This window comes from Amphiura filiformis, chromosome 15 (genome assembly GCF_039555335.1).
Source record: "Amphiura filiformis chromosome 15, Afil_fr2py, whole genome shotgun sequence".
NCBI classification, from domain to species: Eukaryota; Metazoa; Echinodermata; class Ophiuroidea; order Amphilepidida; family Amphiuridae; genus Amphiura; species Amphiura filiformis.
The window spans coordinates 25,988,813-26,002,168 of record NC_092642.1 but is presented as its reverse complement, the minus strand read 5'-3'; the positions used below and the strand labels follow the sequence as shown (position 1 = coordinate 26,002,168).

Genomic DNA, 13,356 nt, shown 5'->3' with positions numbered 1-13,356 from the left:
CTAGACAATATAACCAAACTATTTTGGTCAAACTCTTCCCACTCTGGATTGGGGGGGGTAGGGGTGGGGAGGGGCTGCCATAGTTTGATGATTTAAGTTGATGGAACCAACATGACATGCATGTACTTGACCTGTTATAACCAGGCATACAAGTAGGTCTATGCTTGAAGGAATCACCATTTTGACTATGATAGAAGGAATCAAAGCCCCTCGCCCCCCCAATTATTTTGAGGGCGGGGGGGACAGAGTAATAATAATAATTATTATTAATGAAAATAATTATTAATAAAATTAAAAAATAATAGTAATAGCCATGACATTTCATAAACGCACATATCCATCAAAAACAAATGCCGATTAAGGTTAGTCACATTGGCATTCTACACTTTTGTATAAATTAATAACAATTATTTTAAATCATTAATATTATTTTCAAGCTTGAACAAGAATCCATTCTAATCTTAACGGGATACCTGGATGAAAATTAGAACTATAGGTCCTTAAACTTGATCACCTACATCCTTGATGAACATGAAGTGGGTAGCATAGCAACAAGGAAACAAAAGGACATTGAAACACAGCATTGTTATACTTCCACCTTTAATTTACATAACAATACCAGTAATGTGTATAATGTGGTGTTACATGGTTGTCATACATTATTAAATTATTTAAAGTGAATCTTGTTATTACAATGTTAGTTAAAGGCATACAAAATTGTTATTTAGTTATACAAAAGTTATAAAATAAAACCTAAAGAATAGTCTTTTGATATTATAGGAAACATTAAAATTGTATTATTTTAATTTTATGGTTAAAAATAAAGTTTTAAAAGACCTACAACTTGGTTTCTTATTATTTAGTTATACAACATACAAACGTTAAAAAGTTTTAACAGATCTCCATACTAGTTTTTTGTTATATTTTAGTAAATATAATATTAAAATGTTGTTGCTTTATTTTTATAGGCCTACAACATGGTTTCTTTATTAATATTAGTTAGGCAAACAATATAGAATAGTTATAAAGTTTAAGACCTACAAAATAGTATTTTGATATTATAGGAAACATTAAAATTGTTCTTTTAATTTTATAGGCCTACAGCTTGGTTTCTTAATATTAGTTATCATACAGAAGTCTTTTGATATTCATAGGAAACATTAAAATCTTGTTATTTTAATTTTATAGGCCTACAACTTGATAAAAGTTATTAAGTTTTAAAAGACCTGCAGAATAGTTTTTTTCATATTATAGGAAACATTAAAATGTTGTTACTTTATTTTTATAGGCCTAAAACTTGGTTTCTTATTAATATTATTTAGGCATACAATATAAAATAGTTATAAAGTTTAAGACCTGCAAAATAGTTTTTTGATATTATAGGAAACATTAAAATTGTTCTTTTAATTTGATAGGCCTACAACTTGGTTTCTTATTATTAGTTACCATACAAAAGTTATAAAGTTTAAGACCTACAGAATAGTATTTTGATATTATAGGAAATATGACATCTTCAAACCAGTATTAATTAATACTTTTTAATTAGAAAAGTTGTAAAATCTAAGTAAACAAACACCACACACGCACAGGGCAATAGCTGGTGGGGTGTGTAATGGTATACAAATATTAACTGTCTGTGAGTGTGATGGTCGAAATATAATCACGAGGTGAAAGATGGATTGTTCCATTCCACGAGCCGGAACGGCGAGTGGAATGGAACAATACATCTTTCACCGAGTGATTATATTTCGACCATTACACGAATTTAAGACAGTTAATATTTGTTTTATATCACTCATGCATAAATTCTATTACTAAAATACTATTTAAGGTAGGAAATACATTTTTTTATCAACATAATACCATGTTTTGCTGTTATATATTTCACATTTTCGGTGTCCACCCCATAACTAAATCGGCGAGTCCAAGAGTCAGCGCACGGCTGGCGCAGGCGCACTACGCCAGAGCACATGATGGTAAAGACTATCACACGGAGAGGGTGATAGTAAAAATGGCAAATGGTAATCAACCAATGAAATGTCTAGAATTTATGTATGAGTGATATAAACATAAACAATCAATACAATGACCAGCTGACCAGTCATATGATATCAAACTCGACTTTGAAGGCACGCATACCTGCAGCAGAGACACAGCACTACACACTGTTAACGCACTGTATATACGCGCGCGTTGTCACTTTGTACTTCACAGTGGACAAACTGTATACATTTGTAACTATATATATGCAATGTGAATCTACTACTCAAAGACAGCTGTAGATATATACATATTACTGACCCAATTGCAGAAATCAGTCTGCTGATTACAACACATCCAGCCAGGGGCATGTGTTAAGCATGACATCTTGATATACAGCTATTCCATTTGAAATCCATACACCCCCTGTAGAAGACATGACTTTAATCTCCCACACAAGGGTGTAGATTTCAAATGGAGTCACCCATTCAGGTAATCACATTTGAAATGCACACTTCCTGTGTGGGAGATTAAGGCTATGTCTTCCATAGGGGGTGTATGGATTTCAACTGGAATAGCCCAATTATCAAGATGTAACATGAACTCTATGTTAATATACATGTTTGTATATTGTTGTTTTTTGTGTCACTTTAATAAAGACCCTCACGGGCTAGAAAGATAAAAAAATGAACTCTATGTTGTCTGGTGCAATAACATCTTATGTTCGCAGACAAACAAAAGCTGCCATTTGAAAAAACCACTTCTAATTGGTTAATAGGTCACTTATTCAATAGGGGGCAGTGTTCATGGATACAAGCCTTTTTGCAACTCAAGTGGATTGGATGTAAGCCCTTTTGCAAAACAACTTACATTTCAATGGGCTATCACTGTAGGATGTAAGCCTTTTTGCAACAAAAGAATGGTATCTTTGGGTAGCTCTAGTTACACTGTATGCAAAACTGGTGCTATCTGCTATCTCAATTTTTGTCAGGGGTGGACGTAAGCCCTTTTGCATTTCAGCTCTTCAATTGTCGGGATATACAGAGGGTACTGAAAATGATTTTAAAAAAAGTTTTAATAAAATTCAGTAAAAATATTTGACAACGTGATTTGAAACATTTTAAATTTTTACAAAACTTTTTGCAAAAATATTTGCCAGAAAATATTTGCAATAACACTTTTTCAACTCATTGAAAACAGCTCAACTATGTTGAATCAGATCTTCTCATGGTTAAATCTACACTACACGTGTTTCTGTTTTACCTGTGCGGTAGGCCTATTGCAATGAGCTGGTATTATAGTTTCAGTTGCTTGCTCCGATTCTGACAAAAATGGTGGCAAATTGTCTGTTTAGCTGACACGAACCATAAAATGAATAGATTAAAGAATATATCTACTGAGATAGAGATTAAAATGTCAAATGTCTTTAACTGATCATAGGGCGTGTCATAGGGCCCTGTTGACCATTGACTTCCTTTGCAAATAAAAAAGTAAAGAGTACATTTTAGATGTTAAGTACTATACTGTTTCTTGATTCTTATGTCAAGACAAACAATTTGCCACCAATTTTGGCGAAATCGGAGCAAGTTGAAATGTTTACCCCTGTACAACAAAAATGTAATGTTTTTACCCAAAACTGAGGTTTTTGTAGAATAACTCTGTAACGATAGGTCGTAGATAGCGCAGCTATACATTTATGAAATCCTGATGATCAGACGAATAATTCGGTGTATCTGTTGACAAGATTTGAGCATTATTAAGGGTAGACGAGGTATTGTTGGTCGAAGCAACCTAAAAATCGATTTTCATTATCTAGATCCATATATTATTGAAAATTAACACCTTGGTGTTTTGCAAAAGTTCATTCTACAAATCGTATACTTTGCAAACTTGCTTAATTTATTGTTGTTAATGAGTTATGTACGTTTTACAAAAGTGTTGTTGTTTCAGCCCTCTTTACAACATAACTCAAGAACCGCAACACCTATAAAAGTATATCTGTGATATTTTAATTCTTCTACACACTCGCTATGAATTGAGCAGTGCAGTTTTTGCCAAAGCTCACTACCATTCGTTAGATGCTGTGAACTACCAAATCACAACAGTTTAAAATAATTAATAACCTTAAATGTTTATCCCTGTGTGTCCTTTCGTGACCTCTAACGCTATGGGTCAAATCCCAAATGCCTCCGCATCTTAAAGGAGTATTTCGTGATCCTAGCATCCTCTTTTTATGACATGTTTCAGTACCTTGACCTTGACCTAAGGCGTCGGCACGGATGCTGGTGCACTCTGCCTTGCCATCTGATCCATGGTGAATCCATGCCATACCACTCGGTCTTTGGCCATTCTTCCTGCTGCTGCTATGGAGGTGATAGCCAAGCAGTCTGTTTTGATAGTGTCCATCCATCTTTTGGGAGGTCTTCCACGTGGTCTTTTTCCATGTACATTGCCCTCTATCACAATTTTGGGGTATCTGTCATTTCGCATTCGCTGAATGTGACCAAAGAAGCGGATCCTTTTTTGGGTGATTTTATCAATAATTGTGTTGTTCAGTCCAAGTGTGTCCCGTATTATGGTGTTGCGTATTCTGTCCAGTCGTGATACGCCCATGATCTTTCTCAAGCACATCATTTCAAAGACTAGAAGTCGATTTTCGTCTTCTTTCTTGATGGTCCAGGTTTCGGCTCCATACATTAGGATAGATAGTACTAGGACTCTGTATAGTTCAATTTTGGTGGCCTGTTGAATGTCCTTTGCATTCCATATGCTATGAAGTCTTTGGACTGCTCCTAGAGCTTTTCCTATTCTGTGTTTGATGTCTTCTCTGCTTGTGCCCTTCTGAGATATGGTGCCTCCCAGGTACACAAACTCATCCACTTGCTTGAGCAGATTGCCATTAATGTTTCAGTACATATCCACGAAAAAGCCTATTCCCAAAATTTCAGTTGATTCCGATTTTGCGTTTGCGAGTTATGCATGATTATGTGTATTACTATGGGCGGCCACGTGGGTCATAAAGGGTCTAAGACTAAGAAAGGGGTGTAAAATCCAAAAAGGGTCTAAGACTCAGAAAGGGTCTAAACGCAGAAAGGGGTGTAAAATCCAAAAAGGTCTAAAACGCAGAAAGGGGTCTATACACATCAGAAAGGGGTCTAAAACTTAGAAAGGGGTGTTAATTCAAAAAGGGGTCTAAAACTCAGAAAGGGGTCTAAACACAGAAAGGGATGTAAACTAAGAAAAGGGGTCTATAACTCAGAAAGGGGTCTAAACACGGAAAGGATGTAAACTAAGAAAAGGGGTCTATAGCTCAGAAAGGGGTCTAAACACGGAAAGGATGTAAAATAAGAAAAGGGGTCTAAAACTCAGAAAGGGGTCTAAACACTGAAAGGGATGTAAACTAAGAAAAGGGGTCCATAACTCGGAAAGGGGGCTAAAAACAGAAAGGGGTTTAAACACGGAAAGGGGTGTAAAATAAGAAAAGGGGTCGAAAACTCAGAAAGGGGTCTAAGCACAGAAATGGATGTAAACTAAGAAAAGGGGTCTATAACTCAGAAAGCGGGTTAAAAACAGAAAGGGGTGTAAAAGAAGAAAAGGGGTCTAAAACATAGAAATGGGTCTAAACACAGAAAGGGATGTAAAATAAGAAAAGTCGTCTATAACTCAGAAAGGGGGTTAAAAACAGAAAGGGATGTAAAATAAGAAAAGGGTCAAAACTTAGAAAGGGGTCTAAATACAGAAAGGGATTTAAACCAAGAAAAGGGGTCTAAAACTCAGTAAGGGGTCTAAACACATAAAGGGATGTAAACTAAGAAAAAGGGTCTGTAACTCAGAAAGGGGGCTAAAAACAGAAAGGGGTGTAAAAGAAGAAAAGGGGTCTAAAACTTAGAAAGGGGTCTAAACACAGAAAGGGATGTAAAATAAGAAAAGGGGTCTATAACTCAGAAAGGGGGCTAAAAACAGAAAGAAAGGGGTGTAAAATAAGAAAAGGGGTCGAAAACACAGAAAGGGATGTAAAATAAGAAAAGGGGTCTATAACTCAGAAAGGGGGCTAAAAACAGAAAGGGATGCAAAATAAGAAAAGGGGTCTAAAACGTAGAAAGGGGTCTAAATACAGAAAGGGATTTAAACCAAGAAAAGGGGTCTAAAACTCAGTAAGGGGTCTAAACACAGAAAGGGGGCTAAAAACAGAAAGGGGTGTAAAAGAAGAAAAGGGGTCTAAAACTTAGAAAGGGGTCTAAACACAGAAAGGTATGTAAAATAAGAAAAGGGGTCTATAACTCAGAAAGGGGGCTAAAAACAGAAAGGGGTGTAAAAGAAGAAAAGGGTCTAAAACTTAGAAAGGGGTCTAAACACAGAAAGGGATGTAAAATAAGAAAAGGGGTCTATAACTCAGAAAGGGGGTCTAAACACAGAAAGGGATGCAAAATAAGAAAAGGGGTCTAAAACGTAGAAAAGGGTCTAAATACAGAAAGGATTTAAACTAAGAAAAGGGTCTAAAACTCAGTAAGGGTCTAAACACAGAAAGGGATGTAAACTAAGAAAAGGCGTCTATAACTCAGAAAGGGGGCTAAAAACAGAAAGGGATGTAAAAGAAGAAAAGGGGTCTAAAACTTAGAAAGGGGTCTAAACACAGAAAGGGATGTAAAATAAGAAAAGGGGTCTATAACTCAGAAAGGGGCTAAAAACAGAAAGGGATGCAAAATAAGAAAAAAAACTAAAAACAGAAAGGGGTCTAAACACAGAAAGGGGTGTAAAATAAGAAAAGGGGTCTAAAACTCAGTAAGGGGTCTAAACACAGAAAGGGATGTAAACTAAGAAAAGGCGTCTATAACTCAGAAAGGGGGCTAAAAACAGAAAGGGATGTAAAAGAAGAAAAGGGGTCTAAACTTAGAAAGGGGTCTAAACACAGAAAGGGATGTAAAAGAAGAAAAGGGGTCTATAACTAAGAAAGGGGTCTAAATACAGAAAGGGATTTAAACTAAGAAAAGGGGTCTAAAACTCAGTAAGGGGTCTAAACACAGAAAGGGATGTAAACTAAGAAAAGGCGTCTATAACTCAGAAAGGGGTCTAAACACAGAAAGGGAAAAAACTCGGAACGATGAAACTTGCAAACAAGGTATCTAATCGGAGTATAGTATTATAAAAACGGAAAGGTTAAAAATGAAAACAGGGGTATCTAATCGGAGTATTAAAAACTCGGAACGGTGAAAAATGAAAACAGGTGTATCTAATCGGAGTATTAAAAACTCGGAACGGTGAAAAATGAAAACAGGGGTATCTCTTCGGAGTAAAGAAACTTGAAACTGTGAAAAAGCGAAACAGTGGTTTGCTCTTCGGAGTACTAAAAATTCGGGAACTGTGAGAAATGGAAACATGGGCATTTCAATACTGTTCATAAATACTTTGGTATACTTTTGTATTATATATTATATTTCACCAGTTTAGCTTCAATATGGCAAAAGGTGCTGGATTCACTGGACTTCAAGAAATTTTCTCTAACCCCAATGTCAAAAAGAAATCTATGCCACTGCTAATGATGTATAATATATTTTTGGTTTCTTTTTAGGACATGAAGGGGGGGGGGGGTCAAAGAATATTTTAGACCATAATTGATGTTGAATATATCAAATATTTCATTAAGGGAACTGGAATGAGCGTTTCGACAGCATTTTTTGTGGGACATGAGAGCACATCAGACCTATCGAATTGCATTCTGAATACGAAGAATGTCTTTCTGATATCAAATAATTTTCATTTTATGAATTCACGATATAATACAAATTTTATGACAAATTATTAAAATTTGATATTTTTCGCATTTTGGAGATATAACAGTCCTCGAAGTAAATTTTATCAATTTAATGATATAGTCTTAAAGTGTATGTAGCTGGGAGGAAAAAGCCGACGATCAATTGAAAATTTTGACCTTTCATATTGAAGATATGGATTTTTTTTTCCCCAAAAGACCTAATTTATTTTGGTGTTTTGGGAAAAAATCCATATCTTCAATACGAAAGGTCAAATTTTCAAGTGATCACCGGCTTTTCATCCCACCTACATACACTTTGGGTAGAAATCACCAGAATTATAAAGTTTACTTCGAGTACTGTTAAATATCAATTGTTAATGATTTGCCATAAAATGTGTATTACATTGCGAATTTCAAAAATTCAAAATTATTTGATATCAGAAGGCCATTCTTCGTATTCAGAATGCAATTCGATATGTCTGATGTCCTCTAATGTCCCACAATAAATACTGTCCAAACGTTCATACCCCTTCCCTTAATATAAGCTTTTAATTAATATATATCCCAATTTAAAATGTAGTTTGACCTTTAGTTACGACACTATGCATGAGCAGAAATGTAGCAAAGGTCAACGCACATTCGGCTTGGTGCAATTTTACTAATAGGCCTACGCTTAGTTGTTGGCCTACCCTTCATACTCGTTCAAACCGTTGTTCCGGGGAGGGGGCACTCCTATAATATTGGTACGTGTCATGTGCCTGTCAATAGACCCCCATTTTTCCAGTGAGGCAAATCTGCCATGACCCCCTTTTTAAATCAGCTTAGGGGCTGCGCAATGAGCCATGGCCCTGGGGAGGGTACAATGGGGAGGGGGGAGACTTTTTGGCAAGCCGAGAGGAGGGGGGGACATGCAATTTTGGGTACACATTCAAGGGGGCGCCTTTAAAGTAAAAAAAAAACAATCAGTGGCGTAACTAGACATTTTCATTTGGGGGGGGGGGCAAGCGGGGGCAAACATAATAAATGAGGGGGCAGGAATCCAGCACCTTTGGCGCCAAAAGAAGTGTATGGTACAAATGCGCGCGAAGCGCGCGAAAAGTTGTGACATATTGAAGCAAAACTGGTTACATATGGTAAAAAAGTGGAATAAATGCGCGCGAAAATGTGTGTTTACGCCACTGAAAACAATACGGAAACGTTTGCAAATTTTCCTGCTCGCCGCAGCATGTATCATTTTTAGACCATTTAGGTTTGTATATAAATTGAGATCCCAAAAATTTGGCATGCGCAAGGGAGAGGGGGAAAGAATTTTTGGCAGGCTGAGAGTGGCATATAGTCTCCTCCTCCGCCGGTAATAATGGAGTGAGTAGGGTCAAACCGGCCGCGGTGGAGACTATGAATTATTTTGCTGTCTACTGTAGATAGCCGATCATTTCGAGCGAAATAAACACTGAATAAAAAATAACACACAAAAACAAAAACTTACCCGTATCGTGGAGATAGACCTATTCTTATTATTAGTATTATAATAATACTATATACTATGCTCTCGAAATATAAATGCTCTTGAGATAAATATAGGCCCTGCACCTTTTTCTAAATAGTAAACGATCCTTTACGAGAAATTTAGCTAAAAAGAAACAAAATTTACAGGGTCGTCGTGAATCATGATCCTTGCAGTAGAGGGGTGACCGTATTTGCCGGAATGTCAAATTTGACACCCATTGTTAGTGCAAGGGTGAATGTGAAATATTTTAATAAATCATCACAAAAGGAACCCACTAATGTTTTGCTTAAAATTGTTTTCCCCATAAATTTTACAAACGTGTATATTTTTTTTCATGTTCGATCACCCCGTTCCATTAAAAAAAGCTCACACATTAATTTAGTCCAATATTGATCAGTCCTTACACCAGTCACCATGAATTGAAAACAAACACATAGATACATTTTAATTTGGTAATTGTCACTTTATTTTTCTAACACGTGACTCATGACTGATGACATAATGCACACGTCACCACGAAAAAAACCCCACATATTATGTAAATTTGTATTTTTATTCAGTGTCTTTTTATTTTTCTAACACATGATTGACATGGTGCCAAAACACACACAAAATATTCCAACATGTGGTCAGCAATCAGCATATGATTCAAACCAAAAATACACCAAAGTTGAATGTAACAGTATAACAGCTAAAGCAGGTGAACATTGATTTTTTACAAATAATACTGGCAGTGTATTATTCTGAAGATCAGGGACGTAGCCCATGGACTTCGTCCACTCGCTTGCTGCGCCCCAGTGGAATATGCATACTTCACATTAAAAGGTGTTTTTGTCTTTCAATGTTTTTGTTGATTTAGAACAGGGGTGTCTATTCTTCCAGAATATTGTGGGATAGGCTTTTACGACGGGAATTCATAACAATTAGTGGGTTCTTTTAGCGGGTTCGCCGTCGGACAAGTTTTGAACTGTCAAGCTTTCGTCAGGAGTAGCTCTGACTTCTTCAGGACAAAGTACCTAAGAATGAGACGTGTAGACCGCCCCTTGTCTACTGATGACTCTGAAAAGAGTCGTTCACTGAAGACTGCCCCTTGTCAACAGAGAACAAGCAGATCTCGCCTATCTGCTAATATAAAGGTTTTGGTGGCTCTGAAAAGAGCCGTTTGCTGAAGACTGCCCCTTGTCTGACAGAAACAAGCAGATCTCGCCTATCTGCTGATTTTGTAAGTTTTGGTGGCTCTGAAAAGAGCCGTTCACTGAAAGACTGCCCCTTGTCTACAGAAAACAAGCAGACCTAGCAGACGAACCCGCTAAAAACCCACTAATTCTCCCGCGGTGTGTCACAGCCTTCCCCAGATTCTTCCTCTACTGGAATCAAAAAACGCTGCCATGTAACATGATGTAACAGTTCAATTCTTGATTACTGAACGTTTGCACCAAAACGTTTTAATAACGAAATAATAACGTATACAACGGCTCTTAAGACAATCATATTGGAACGCAATCATAGCGTTTATAAAACGTTCCAATACAACCAATTAGTATAAAGCATAATTTGTCATCATTAAATCGTATGTCGTGATTGTCGTCATCATTAACATCATCATCTTCAAATCAACATCATCATCATCATGCATCATTTTATCAGCATCATCATTCCATCAAAGAACACATTTTCATAACATGTTTGATAAAAGTTCGGGGAAATGGTTCATGTTAAAATTAATTTCTGATGATAATTTTGGTAATTTGTAAAAATGTACAAATTAAAGTTATTTCCTCAACCACTATTTTTTTAATGTTGCGTAAATATCACATGTAGGCCTATCTTGAAAAGACTTTCTTTTTAGCTCCTTTTATAAGGAAAACATACTGCATATTGTACTCAAAGCAAAATTAACTTTTGAACCTTTGGCGTAAACGATCATAAATTTGAAATATTCAGCCTCATACCATGTTGCTTTGACCTCTGCCTACGACTGCCCAGTGCATGCAAGGGGATACTATATAGCAGGCCTTCTCAACTGGCGGCGCGCGCGCCACTTGTGGCGCTTGGAGTTAGTCGAAGTGGCGCACGGTAAATTTACTATTTTTTTCACATAAATTTGTAACAAAAAAGGGTGAAAATACCACCGTCTGCGCCTTTAGAAAGCCCTAAAATCTCAGAGCTTCCGGGGGCGCTGCCCCCTGGACCCCCCATGGAGGCCGGGTCTTTGACACTGGACCATCCAGGGGCGATAAAGGCGAGCCCCTGGACACCACCCGCTATGCGTTCGGTCGCGCACGCGCTCCCTCGCATAATCCTCCCTTGACATGTTGGCACTTCATGAGCACTAACATTTCCCAGTTGGCACTTCAAATAAACTAGTTGAGAAGGCCTGCTATATAGTATGCAGGCAGTTCGCGTACTGGAAATGAGACGTACTTGACCTGTGGTATGCCAGGGCAGTTATTATTTTAACGGTCATTATACATCATGTACATGTTTTTGCCGAGCCGGACAATGTTGATTTTAGTATTAATGCATGAATATAGCATTTTTAAAATCAACACACCGCCGATCCAATGCAGGTTTATTGAGAAATGACTATGCAGGCCTACACATCGTCCAAGTATCGTTTTGGAATATAATTTCTGTATTTAATACACTCTCATGACTGTAGCTGTTGGGATAGTTTCCTTCAAAAGGTGACATTTGCGGGTATTCAAGTTTGAGTTTTCTTCCATCGGTAATTTGCTATAGGATATATTGAACGGTGTCTTTACAAAATGCGAGTCTATGGATATGGATATTCTACGCGGTCGCTTAATCCAAACAGGTAGGCCTAGATGTTTGATACTGCAGCCAGTAAGAAGAAACATGGAAACTAACACAACGGCTAAAAGCTATAGCTTTCATATTTTGGTTGATCCGAATCATTCCTGCCGGCAAGAAGAACCGTCAAGAGCATGAAGCATGGAAGCCTTTGAGATATGCATTATCTCAATGATGTGAGCTTAATCAATCATAGTTAATACATCTCTTTATCGGCTCCATGTCTTATACTACACAAGAGATCGAGAAGTTTTAACGTCATAATGATTCTATGGAAACGTTCTTTTGCTTTTGGAATAATAGTTTTTGTATTGTTTCTGCATTACGCTCTCATGACTAACAGTTGCTTGGGATCGGATACTGTTTTCAAAAAATGTGACTTTTTTTTAATTTCTATAATATATCGTATATATTTTAGCCTTTTATTATAATCCAAACAGGTAGACACCCGGGGTGGACATACATGTTTGATGTTGCAGCCAGTAAGAAGAAACTTAACTCCTACTCAGGGGGCTACTGGTCATTGACCAGGGAGTATCATGCGTGGCCAAAGATTCAAGTAAAATGGGTCTTTCTTCATGATCAGGCACTGTACATATCGTGAATAGGGTATCTAAAACAGGGAAATTTGAGAAAAAGGATATATACCTTGTACAATAAATCAGTGTTTAGGGTCCTTGAGACAAATTTAGTATATAATAAAGGTTAAAAGTTATGAACTTTTGAATTTGTGTTTTCCCAGTTATCATGAAGGGTTTTAGAGTCAAAATATGACTGATTTACTTGCTTCTAAGTTCTAATGGGGGCAAAATTAATGTCAATACTTATTTAGGGTATGAAATTGCACTTGTCATACTTGTTTAGGGGTGCATTTTCAGACCTCGTAAATACTTGTTTAGGGTGCTATTTGAAACTTCGTGGCCACGCATGATACCCCTTGTCAATGACCAGTGCCCCCGGGAACGCCTATAGGAACATGGAGCGGTTGGGGTCATACGTAATGATGGATACAGATCATGTATGGATGTAGCCATAAAGTCGCATCGTTTGCTGCAGAAGTTCTAAAGAATTATTGTTAAACTGTTTTTCGATACTTAACAAAAATGTATTTAAACAAACTTCCATGTTCGTTTAACTTTGTTACATTGTTGTTCCCCAAAGGTAACACAAACCCTCCCAGTAACGGTTTTTTAACAATTTTATAACATTATAATGGCGTTTTAAAAACGTTTCTAAAACTCTTGCAAAACGCCACATTTTACGTTTTTAAAACGTTTTTAAAACGTAATATTGAAACGTATTC

The 13,356-nt window shown here is 36.9% G+C and overlaps 1 protein-coding gene across 1 annotated transcript; it reads right to left on the bottom strand.

The window, feature by feature from the left end:
- Window positions 1–4,242: 4,242 nt before the first annotated feature.
- LOC140170824 (uncharacterized) lies at window positions 4,243–4,677 on the bottom strand. The gene has a single exon (XM_072194042.1). It carries the CDS (start codon window positions 4,675–4,677, stop codon window positions 4,243–4,245), a length of 435 nt encoding a protein of 144 aa, XP_072050143.1.
- Between the last annotated feature and the right edge of the window lie 8,679 nt (window positions 4,678–13,356).